Source organism: Egretta garzetta, unplaced genomic scaffold, assembly GCF_000687185.1.
Source record: "Egretta garzetta isolate BGI_Z169 unplaced genomic scaffold, ASM68718v1 scaffold228, whole genome shotgun sequence".
NCBI lineage: Eukaryota > Metazoa > Chordata > Aves > Pelecaniformes > Ardeidae > Egretta > Egretta garzetta.
In genome coordinates this window covers 4,385,380-4,398,123 of record NW_009260758.1, presented here as the reverse complement: position 1 = coordinate 4,398,123, position 12,744 = coordinate 4,385,380, and the positions used below count along the sequence as shown (strand labels likewise).

The 12,744-nt window shown below is 44.3% G+C and overlaps 1 protein-coding gene across 1 annotated transcript in view; it reads left to right on the top strand.

The window, feature by feature from the left end:
* Nucleotides 1–12,744, top strand: part of LOC104132680 — a 39,026-nt gene that overhangs the window by 6,564 nt on the left and 19,718 nt on the right. Inside the window, exons 2-5 of the mRNA XM_009646004.1 lie at nt 1,704–1,863; nt 3,527–3,660; nt 4,633–4,865; nt 12,005–12,241. Coding sequence (XP_009644299.1) covers nt 1,704–1,863; nt 3,527–3,660; nt 4,633–4,865; nt 12,005–12,241 — 764 coding nt within the window. The remainder of the gene's footprint in view (nt 1–1,703; nt 1,864–3,526; nt 3,661–4,632; nt 4,866–12,004; nt 12,242–12,744) is intronic.

Below are 12,744 nucleotides of genomic sequence, written 5' to 3'. Positions count from 1 at the left end.
GGTCACGATCCTAATGAGAGGCTTGACTGTCCTCACATCCTGCCCTGAGGATATGTAGTGGCTCAGTGTATCCATCCCAGATTCATCGCTTGAAATGCTCAGAGAGAGAAGACATTAAAAAACCAAACACCCTCCTGTCATGCTACCCCATGGCTAGAAGCTGACACCGGGCCACCACCAAAGCTGGGTTAGGGCACCCATAAGACCCAGTGTTTGGGGAATTTATCCAAGGTGGCATTCATTGTAAGAAAGAAATGGAGAACAGAGAAGTCAGAGGCACATATGTATCTCCACTTTGCAGTCTGATCCTTTAATGAGCTTCTGATTAATAGCTATTCCTAAAATACGTGGTTGCATTTGCCTTCATACAGTCTTTCTCAACAGTGGGCTACGTGAGGTGATGCTCTGATGTCCTCAGTGGCTTCATACCAAAGCTGCAGCAGTTCCACAAGGACAGGGCTTTGCCCCACAGCTGCTGGGCTGGTCCGGGCCAGTCCTCCGGAGGAAACGCGTCCTCTTTTCACCCGCTTCACTTGGTTGTCTGCAGCTTTTCTAATCACAGGGAATAAAATCCTGCCAGGGGCAATCTGCTCCACCCCAGTTATACTCACAGCCTGCTTGCCCCGTGTCTCTGAAATCTGGTCCCGCCAGTGCTTTCATAATCCCGCACGTGCTCGTACACTTGAGGGGTGGGGGAGTTTCTCTGAACCATGGCTTGCTCTGTGGGGTCATAGCATGCCAGGGCCCATCTTGCTGCCACGTGGTGATATGGGCTTTCTGGGGTCTCAGGGCAAGTACAGTACCATGGGCAACATTGCTTTTGCTCCCAGGACAGGCTGTCTTGATCCTAAGAGATGTTTTCGCAGCCTTTGAAATGCTGACATGCTGTTGTGTGGGGTCTAAATGTTTCCACCTGAATAATCAGCTTTTGGCAGGGGCTGGCTTGTGAAAAGACGCTGGGAGATTTGCCATGTGGTGCTGATGGGTTCAAACATGGTTAGTTTTCATGACCTGAGAAACAGAGTTCCTGCCAGCCTAATTGCTACATCACCTGCTTAAAAATCATTAGTTGAAGAGTATCTTTGGTTTTATGCCATCATGAACTTGGCACGATAATTTTTTATTTGAGTATTTGTCAATTCGGCTGAATTAGGGCAGGTGTAATTGTACTTCAGACGGGAGCACCGTGGGTTGCTCTGCAGATTCTGTGTGCAGCAGCCTCCGTGGCACTGACACGTGTCGGGGGGACCTGGGCACCCCGTTGGCACGCAGGTACGAAGTTAGAGCCGGTGCCTGCGCGTCCTGGCCTGAGAGGATCTGCCTGGTTTTGCAAGAGCTGTTTGAGAAGCCTCTCTTTTCTCCATGAAAAAAGGTACCTAGAGGACTGGGTTTCATACGCAGGTGTTCAGTGCTCGCCTCAGAGCTTCCAAAGTGAAAATTCATGTTTCTGAAATTTTCTTATCTTTTTCCTCTCAGAAAAGGATCGGCAGTGGGGGGAAAAAAGGAGAATGCAAGAGACATAAATTAATTAGAAGTATAATATTTTTTCAGTTTGAAAAGACTTCCGTGATTGTTTTCGTATTCGTTCAAAAATCTGGCTTTTGTCTGGAAAAAAAAGCATTTGGGGTTTTGGGGCTAAATTCCTCTTCTGCTAATTTGAGCAGTGACAAAATCATTGTTCTTCATTTTATTTCCCATTTCAGAAACCCCGGCTGAACTCATTGCTGAGAACCTTCTCAAAGCCAAAGAAATAGCCCTCAATGACTCTCGTGTTCCTGAGCAGCTCAAGGATTACTTACAAAAAGCTCTCGATGTTGCTCTTGGACTGGACCCTTACCTGGATGCAATGGCAACTTCAAAGAGGTATGGATGCTCCTTTGTAACCTTGCGCTTTGTTTCCTGTGAATGTAGGAATATATTCTTAGATTTTCTGGTCAGAATATGCCATAAACATGGGGGACAGTGGAAGGAAAAATGAAAAATGAGCATTAAGTGCACCCAAAGATATAGCAAAGTGCGCACGGGCCGCTGTGTGTCTGCATCTGTGGCCTTCAGGAGAGGAGGCAAGAACGAAACCTCCTAACTCTAAATGTTGGAAGATGTTCTGCCAGCTGACTGTTGACTACGGCAATGTCTGTGTTGGACCATAGCCTGTGAAAAATCAGCAAGCCAGCCCCCACACGGTGCCCGCTGAAAGGCTCAAAGAATAAGCCCCTGGATCAAATTGGTGCTGGGATAAACACAGAATGAAGAAAACCGGCACCTCTGGATCCACCCTATAATAACAGCCTTTATATGCAGCTTTTATCTCCAAGCGCTCAACAAACATTAATTAATCTGCTAACTAAATTACTCTAGTAACTAAGCTAATTAATTAAACTAATTTAAGGTATCATTAATTCAGAAGTCCAACTGATACCCTCATTATTCTTTTTTGAGCTACAGTATATTACCCAGCCATGTGGGGTCTGCTAAACAATTCCCATTTATCAGTGTACATTTTGATATGTGGAAAAAGCCAGTTCTGTCTAAAATTGACAATGTGTAAACTGTTCCAGTCTGTGGATTATGGGAACGCTGAGCGTTCGTTCTGTTGCTGAAATAATAGCTGATAGTTGTTTGACTTACGCTTGCCGTACGATAATAGCTATACATTATCTTATTAAAGTTGTTAAAGCATTTGTGAGGGGCAGAAAAGAGGTTATATGAAATGTTCTACTCTTTAAGTCTTGGATTATCTGAGTGTGGCTGACACGGGTTATGAATTCTTTCTCATTTTACTGAGGAGTGGTGGGGGGAGCGGGGAAAAAAAAAAAAAAGCTGAAATGGCTCTAAATTGTGGCCTGCAGAAGTATCAGCAGCCATTTCTGGTGGTTACTTTCTGTACATAGGGTAATCTAATCTGTCTGGAGGCTATGGACTTCTTCCAGTCGTCTATTCCCTTCTCTTTGTAATAGGTAGCATCTCACTTCATCCAGAGACGTTGTCACAGGCCTGGCTTCTGTGAAATAGCATCTGGAGATACCTTGCTTTTCTCAGCAGTTTGTGAGGAAAAACATTTTTTTCCTGTCTTGCAAAAAAATTTTAAATTTTACATCTTTTCCCCTGTTCTGCAATTAAACCTTTCTTTGGCTGAAAAAAAAAAACAAACCCCAACCAAAACCTGGCCAGGGCAGCTTAAGCCATTTACTCCAAACCAGCAGATAGATGGACACCTGTCTGGGACCAGCTGGAAATGGGAAAGGTTTGGGGTTCAACAGTGGGGAATACTTTTCTTGGGTTCCACAACCGCTTCTTTCCAGGCTCCTGTGGCTGGAGTGGCTGCCAGCACCGAGATGGGCCTATTGCCAAGCCAGGTCCTCTTAGGACTGTCGTTCAGAGATCTTTGTAATGCTTCTGGGCTGATATTTCATGGTCGTGCACAGATGGGCCTTTTCCAGGAGTTCCCTCTTGGTTGCTGTTTTTTATGCAGGAGACTCAGATTTTGGTTGTTACCATAATGTTGAAATTCCTTTATTTTTTCCAGAAAAACTTCACCTGACCACGGCCCAGGGAACGCTGGAGGAACTGAAACCACAATTAGGCTGCAGGAAGAACACGCGTCTGGTTCTTTGAATGGCAAGTTGATGAACCGAGAGGATAAAATTACACCAGATTGGTGTAAAAGTTCATCATCCTCTACTCTGTCTTGAGTGGGGAACAGATGAATGCCATGGAAAAGCTCAGAGAATGTGGAAATTTACTTACAAAAAATGATAAGAACTTGCTGTAGGCTTTGATCTTCCTTTTGCATGCATTTTGCCTGTCCTCCACCTCCAGTACCCTTGTACCCACACACACATGCCCACGTACACACTCATGGGTGCTTTAATTCGCAGTGCCAGGCCCCATCCCTTAGTGAGCAGCAAAGAGATCACCATCCTCACTGCAAGGGGAAGGAAGGGGAAAATCACGTTGGTTTGGGTTTGGTGGTACCTGATAGGGGTTCACCTGCTTTTGTGGTGGAGGGGGACTGTGGCCAAGCTCTGTACCTTTTCAAGTAGTAATACCCAGGCTTGTGTCCCCATATAAAACCTATTACACTAAATCTATTCCCAGATTCATTCTTCCCAGATGTTCCCATCTTTTGAGTAATATATCATCACAGTGAAGTACTCTTATAATGTATTACACTAATACATTGTTCGAAGGACACCAGTGATGATAAATTTCTTAAATGATGGTGCTGTCTAGGGATAATGACTCTAAGAGCAAATGCAAGGTAATGTAGTGATTTTTTTAAACCGGGTTCCAGAAAGAATATGGAGACATCTTAAAGCCATTTTCATATGGGGGGAATGTTAAAATATGCAATATTTCAAGCACTATTTAACAAGCACTTGAACAATAGCAGCATTGATGATAAAGGTTCTACATTTAAAACCAGTCCCTTTATTCTGTTGTCTTTTAGCTGCATTTTAGATGAAATTTTGTCAGATTCTGTTGTTAAACCCTTATTTGAAAGTGTTTTAAGATTAGATTTTTTTTTTTTTTTTAATGATCACCTAAAAGGTACATCTAATTTTCATTGTGAACAGGGCACAGTCTTTCCTATGGTTTTATTTTTAAATTTTCATTCTTGTCTTTCAACAGGCCAAATTTTTAGGATGTTTGTTCATATGATCAGAGCCAGGAAGATTTTATTAATTGGCAGGCTTAAAGGTTACAGTATCCTTGCTATCGCAGAAGACTTGCCAGATGATGGCAAAATCTTTGCATGTGCAGAAGCGCCGTATCTCGGAGTGAACAGCCAAGAAGCATTTGATTATTCTTCAGATGGTAGAAAGATAAGCATGCAAGTGGGACCAACAGTGGACACTTTGGAGGTAAAGTCAGTTGGAAGGGGAGTTTGGGAGCTCTTGTGAAGAACAGATTAAAGAGTTTGGGGCAGGTCTTGTTTCCTGCCCAGAAAATGCTGGATGGTGACCCTAGTTTGCTTGCATATATGTGAACGCGCTCTCGTACTGGAGTTATTTCTCACTCATGACAATGTATGATGGGACAGCTCTGTCACACAAAATTTTTTTCTTTTCCTTTTTAACTGAAATACTGCAGCTTTTTGATCAGAAGCTCCAAGCTCCAAACGCAAGTCTATAGGCTTTAATGGCACTGTTTTACTTGACGTGGGTGGGCTTTGTTTCAGGGTCTCTAATTCCAAACATAACAAGCTGGAAGAGTGTAACTGTGCCCTGCTGAGACAGCTTGCTCCCAGTGTTTGCTAGAATTGGGAAAGTCCTGAAGAAGTTTGTAATTCAGCCACAACCTCCCATTATTTTCCCCCACTGAAAACGCTGCGGGCAATTAGCCCCCAAGTTTCTCACTTCCAGAGCAACAGGATAAGCTTCAGACAAGCAAATGTGTTCATAGAATCCTTTGGTTGGAAAAGACCTTTAAGATCATTGAGTCCAACCGTAAGATCACCGAGTCCAATCATGTTAGCTGTATTTGTTTCATTCTGACTAGTGACTTTGTCCCAAAAAAGAGAAAAGCTTATGCTTGCCAACAGCTAGAGGAGTCTCACATTTAATTCCAGTTTATGGGTTTCCAGGGTGTTGCTGCAGGTCTGGTGCGCTACCAGGTGATGCCCATGCCAGGTTCATTAAATATATGGCCTTTCTATTATTAATGCAAACCAGTTTGATCTGATTCCATTTTCAATCTGGATGTGTCAGTGTGAGCTTGATTGTAACTTTATTTGCATTAGCAGGTACCATATTTGTTTCTAAAATGAAATGGCCAGGAGCTTTCTGACCTCTGGCTTTCATGACCTCCAAGTTTGATACGAAAGAAACAAAGGGCTTTGCCAAGTATGTGAATAAACGAAATGTTACAGATCACCTGCAATGTGCAGCATTTAAAATCCCAGCTCCCCGCAGCGAGTGTGAAATTAATTGAATTGCTGTTGCTCTCTAGTGCCCATTCTGTGCAACTGACTTACTGTGACTGAATTAAAATACCTAGAGGCAGGCAAGAGTACATGCTGTGTAGAGATTAAAGAAGGGAGCAAAGACATGAAAATTAAATCCTTAAAACAGAATGTTGCGATTGATTTTTCTATCCTCCGAATGCAATGCGAAGGCACATCCTGACCCCAGTTCTGCAGGTACGCAGGGCTTCAAATAGCTCTCAGAGCTGATGGGAGCAGAGATGCTCGTGCTTGGTAGGAGAGATCCCAGCACCAGGGACACCCCTCTATGCAGGATTTCTGCACCGGGCTCTGAACTTTTGTTGCTCAACCTGGCAGGTATTTTGTCATTGGTATCAGGATTATCCTACAGGTCTTAATCCACTATGGCTGTAAATGATGAAGCAACGCATTTGGTGCCCCCTCTGGTGCCTTCGCATCTTGGGCTCACCGAGGTTTGCCCGGCCGGCGTGGGGCAGCCGTATGGGAGCACACCTGATACATGGAAGAGGCTCGGGCTATGAACAGCGTGCTGCCTTTTCCCTCCTAGGGAGGACCAGTTTAGTCTGGAGGCCAAGCAGGCTTCCCCCGCTGCCACATGGGCATGCTGAAAGGCTGGAGGACGAGGCAGTTGCACCGGGAGATGGGTCAGGGATGGCACAGCCGAGCTCTCACAGCTCAGCTTCATGGAGGAGGTGGAGAACGACGGTGTTTCTGTCCCCCATCGTCTGCTGGGAGGCAGGTCTAGAGCAGAGCTGGCTAACACTCATTGAAAAGCATGGTGAGATTCAGGAGCACAGGAACAAGCTTTGGCAAGGATTGTCCTTGTTGCCTATGGTGTCTGTGCAGCCTTGGGTTTCATTCTTGTCCCTCTAGAGAAATTAGAGGGCTGAGGTGGTCACTCACCACTTGCTCTTTGGAGATGCCTGCTGCAGCTTTCTTGCTGTCATGACTATGGCTGAATTTTGCTTCCAAGCTGAGTGCAATAGGGTAGGATTTCTGCTTACCTGCTGTTCCTCAAATTTTTGCAGCAGTGCAAGCTTCTGGGAGTGGAGGATTTGCCTCGCTGCGCTGGCTCTTTCAAAGCACAAAAATGTCATATGGTATATAAATAACGCTACCTGGCAGGGAAGTCCTTTTCTGCTGCAGGAAGGTGTGATTCAGAAAGTCCAAGCTTCCAGGTCTGCGGTGTTACTCTCACTTCTGGTGTAAAACTAGTCCACCCAGGAGTTACATCCTAGCCTCGGGTAGAGGGTACCATCCAAGTGCTGCAGGATATGTCCAGGGCTGCATCCGTATCTGCTGCTGATGCCCTTTACAAGGAAAGCTGCCAGATGTTGCAGCAGTTGCTTCAAGGATGAGACACATCTGTGCCCAGGCACCTCAGACAGCGGGGCCTTTGTGGGACCCATGTGGCTCTGGCTCTTCCACCTACAATCGCGGCTCATCAGGGCCGTGAGCGAGTGGAGAGCAGTGCAAAGGCATCAGTCCATAGCAGCACCTCGAGCAGGGTTTCCAAAGCCTCTTACTGCTCCTCTGCATTACCACACAGTGTTGGCAGGGTTGGCCAGGTTCCCTGTCTCGTCCCAGCTCAGAGCCAGCTGCAAAACATCTGGGCTTTTGAGCTGTCAAAGGATGCTAAATACCAGACTGGAGCTGCAGAGCTCAGGTACAGAGTGAGGTTCATTTGGTACCTGAGGGCATGATGGAAAAAAATCCCCCTTTCCCACACGTGAGGGACAGGCTGCCAAGCTGGGTTAGGTCCCCACCAAAGCACGTAGCTCACATACACCGTGGCACAGCCCTCTGTGCCCAACGACCTCAGCAATTTTTACATAGTATTTTGAAACGTGGGCTGAGGGGAAGCCTTTCCTTGGGTTCAGTCTTTGATATACAGGTGCTTTCAGTGGGAATTAGCTACTCTTTCAACGTGTGCTGGGCCAGCATTTAAAAGCCTTTTCCAACAAGCTCCTTAAGGCTAAACTCTGTCGTGCTGTGCCTGAATAACACGCCTTGCCACGCACCAGCTGCGAGCAAGAGGCCTGATCCGGCACAAAGAGCTTCCTTTAATTCCCAGTGGACTTTTGGTTGAACAATGGGTGCAGGATTGAGTCCGGAGGGAACGCAAACTACCAGGAAATTATTCCCATCCATGATTTTGATACTTCCATTTTAAAATTGAAAATGCAACACCAAAAATATCACCGTGTTTGCAGCAGATTCTGCTGATTGCAGGGCATTGTATAAGCATGTCGGGGGTTTCTTTTTTCTTTTTTCCCTCCTTTTACCAGACAGAATAGGTGAAGAGGTTGAGCTGCAGATCTCATTTCTCCTGTTTTGCTGCTTGTGAAGTCTGCCAACAGAATCCACCTTGACAAAGTCAAGGACTCTGCGTTTAATGTTGAACTGAGTGAATAAATTATGCATGAAATTGTGTCGGAGTCTCTAGTGTGCAGAATTGCTCCTTTTGATATGAAAGGTTAATTCAGAAAGGAGTCCAAAATAGCTGGAAATTGTGGGGATAAGTGGATAGTATTCACTGTTGTGAGCTGTTATTACTAGAAATTGCATTCCCTCTCTAGCTTCCCTAGAGATTTAGCTTTGCCGGTGAATATAAACTGTACTCAATAGAATAGCATTTAGGAGTAACAAGAGTGTATGTCCACATACAGTAAAATATTCTAATGGTGTTTTAAAAGGAAGCTGTACTTTTTCATGTATTCTATGTACCCTAAGGATGGATTGCTATTACATTTAGGTCAAGAACAAGGCATAGGAAAGGTAATAAGTTTTGAGTACATCTTTATTACAAATATGCTGACTGTATGATCCATATCAAAGGAGCTGGACGGTCATTTTTTTCTGATTGAGTTTGTATGTGCCTTATGAGAGCGTGTTGCCTCTGAGCCGGACTCCAATCGGGTTTTCTCTCAGCTTTGGCAGAAGATTCATTCATGGTTTTATTTGGCATGTCCTCTCCCTGATCTTTTGCCATAGTTGTCAACAGTGCTGCTGTGCCCTTTCTTGTGCTCGGTTTTGACGCGTCTCCTCTATGCAATGCTGTACTACAAGGTTCTTTTTCTTTTTTAATCCCAAAGGAAGTTAATGACTCACTGTAAGCAAAACCATTAATTTTAGCCAAGTTTGCTCTGAATTAACACACTTCTTGTTGCCATCTGTTACTGTCTATGATGCCTCTGTAGCAAGGAGCAGGGATTGCACTGTAAACAGTCAGGAAATTAGTTTCAGTGGGATATTTTGCAGGCAGATTATTTCCTTCTGGATCTCATCTTTCCTCACAGTTGGAGACGTTTGGGCTCTGCCTCTCTCCTAGCAAAGGACAAAGGCATCTCCAACGTGCTGTGAGGTCCCAGGCAGGGCCTGGCCCAGTCTGCTCCGGGAAGAGAAGGGTGATCAATCCCTCCTCTTAAACTCCTCATCCATTTGGAGAGGGACAGCAGCAAGCTCTCCTCTCCATCATTGCACTGATATTTCCAGTGCTTATCTCGGCAGTCAGAGCTACCAGTAGGGCAGCTTTTTCTTTTTGGCTCGTTTGGTTCAGCCGCGGCTGCTGGCAGTGATGAAACCCTCTCCAGTGCAGTAACCTGGCCATGGTGACTGCCTGTCCAGGTGACCTGTGCTCTGCTAGCCAAGGAGCTCCAGGAAAGGGACCATTTTCCCATTCCTGTGGCTGTTATCCTTTTGTGTAGAGGCTGCTCTAGAGGCCAGGTTGGTTCAAGGAATTTCATGGATTCCCCTTATAGGCCTGGACCTATTTCCAACTCAACATGGAAAACCCAACAGCTGTCTCAAAACTGTGGAACCAAGAAGCTGAAATGATGGCAGGGTCGCAGTAGGAACTCCAAGGCAGTGATTCAGGCATTTCGATATAGGTGTCTAGTACTAGGTATCTAGAAAAATGAAGGGTAACCAACCAACCTTTGTGGCTGGCCATTCAGGACTTGATGAACTGGAAAACAGTGGCCTTGCACACCCAGGCAGTGCAAGGACAAAACAGACGTGTGCTGGATGCACATACAACACAGGCACCCTCCTAGGATGAAAGTTGTGAAGTTAAAAGGTGGTTTATCTGTATCAGAAGATAGATAAGAAGGATATAAGCTGTCAGCAGTTAGACAGTACAGAAAGAGGGCTGAAATGAGAAGTCCAGCTAATATCCAAAGAGCTATACAACTCCATATGGACCTAATGAAGTCAATGCATAAAAGTGAGATTCTTTTTCATTAGGGAGCCATACCATGGAGCAGTAGTAACATATGTTCAGAGATGGCCACATCTGCTTCTGAAAGACTGTCCCCCACCTCTGCTGCCCAGGAAGGTTACAAGACAGAAAGTAGTGATAAGTCATGGTAATTACTTGAATTTGGCTTTGGTTCTTCTCTCTGGGGAATGAGGCCTCTAATCTCTCTTCCCAATGGATGAGTCCTCCCAGCTTTCATCTTCTGACCCTTCTTGAAGTATCTACATTGGACAGACTGGCTAAGTTGCAACCTGATATAAGATGCTCTTCCACAGTAGCAAAAAATGTTCCTGCTGCTTTCTTTCTTACTGGTCATGAGATGAAAAGATGAATCCCAGGAAACCAGATGTCCCAGTTTCTGCTACATTTACTATAAACCAGAATATATTTGGCCTTAAGGTCTTCTTTCATTATAGTGTAGTATCAAAAGGTGTCCTAAACGTGGACTCATGAATGCTTTTGGCAGAGCTTCTCTGCTATCAAGCATCTGCAGTTTGGTGTGACTATCCAAGCTTAATTTCTTAACCACTAACGAGCTCACAATGGCACCAGTTTGCACAGTAGAGTAATTAGGAGCTTGAATGATCCATTTCCCGCTATTTCCTTGTCTGTCGAGCTCCCTGCTTCAGAAAAGCTCCTGAAATCTCAGTTTGGGAGCCATCAGCCTCATTCCAGAAAACAAATTAGTTTTTCACATTCTGTTGCCATTTGTTATTGATGCTTTCTCTCGTACGTCTCAGGGGATTGCTCATCACTCATTGTGCTCAATGTCTCCAAACACAAAAGGGAAATCTGGACGCAAGAAGTACTGTTAAAAGTTGTGGTAGAAACAGTGAGTTCTGGAAAACATAATTGTTTCTCTTTTCACTCAAAATGCCAAGACTTGAAAGCATTTCTGTTGCCGAGATAGGTGGATGAGCCGTTGTTTCATTGCAACGCACACAGATGCAGTTAAATAGTCCCAGATGGAATCTGAAATATTCCATAGCAGCCTCTTGGGCAGCAAGTGCATTAACTGCCACAGGAGAAGGCTGTAAAGGCTCCCATCTGGTCATCCATCAACACTTTTATACATTATCATCAGCAGCCTGCTTGGAGGGAAGGTGTGCCACATTTCTGAAAATCCAATTAGATGATAGCAGCCAGTTCTCTTTTATCCTCCTTGTTGCTGAGCCATCCAAAGCATTTTTTTAGATTAAAGAAACATCATTTTCCTTCACAGGAGCTGTGCTACTTTATCTCTATCATGACCTGTTCTTTTATGCGCTTTATAATTCTATTATTAATTGGGATTTCAACCATTTTCCTGCTACTGAAGTGGGACTCACTAGTTTGCAATTCCCAGGATCAGCCTTATGCCTCTCTTTCCCAGACTGATATAATCACCACTCTTCAGTTTGCTGATAGTTACGCTTTTGAGAAGAGATAACTTATTGCAGCACCTCGGCCGCAGGGTTTTGATGCCAGTCCTCTCCCTTACCCTGATGGATCAATGCACATTGACTCTAGATATGCAGATGTTTCTGCTGTGGCTCTCAACACCACAAGCTGGCATGAGCCATCCCCTTTTATACCCTGATTTTCTTTGAGAGGTTCAGAGTTCTGGGCACCAGCATTGCTGCAGAATTATTTCCAAAGCATGGAAAACTCCCAAGATCTCTAGAAGTAATCCTAGAAATGTTACCTTAAAAGCACAAAGTTCCTTGTCGTTTAGTTCTTATATAAAGGACATTTTAATGGCAAGACTTTAAATTTTCAGGTAAATAATTAGTGTTTTCTCCAACATAATTTTTTTCCAGGCATTACATGCTGAGGACGAGCACTTTGATATAGTCTTTATTGATGCTGATCAAAGGAACGCTGTTAACTACTACAGCTTTGTCATGGATAACCACTTGCTGAGAATGGACGGAGTGATCTGTGTAGAGAATACACTCATGAAAGGACAAGTCTACCTGGAGAACATATCTGATGAAAATGTACTAGCTGTCAGAAAATTAAATACAGTGATTAATTCAGATCCTCGTGTTGAGCAGGTTAGTGCAATGCAATTGGTTAAGGTGCTCATGGTACTGTATCTATGGATTTTGCAAAGTACTCTTTAAAATGTTTCTTTTGTTGGTGCCATTATCCAGGGGACCTAAAATGAACTCAAATTTTATTATAATTCACCTCACCTGAGCTCTATGTATGAGTTTCTATATTCAGAAATGGTCCCTACTCTCTGTCTACATCATATACAGTGTTAAAGGCAAGATAAAAGTGGAGCACTTAAGAGTGAATAATCAGCTCCACAGAACAACCAAGGAACCGCCGCTCCGCTTTAAAGGCTCTGGAGGCTGTAGGGCATCACCAGCACAGTAGCAGTCAACAAAGTCCTACTCCAGCAGGAAAAAAAAAAGAGAAGTAATAGGATGCATAAACAATATGCTATGGTTTTAGAGGCAAAATTAAGCAAATATCCCCCAGGGTTTTAAAAGCAGGCATGAATGATGCTACCCCAGGGCAGTAGCCACCAGCCTGCAAAGCTTACTGTTGT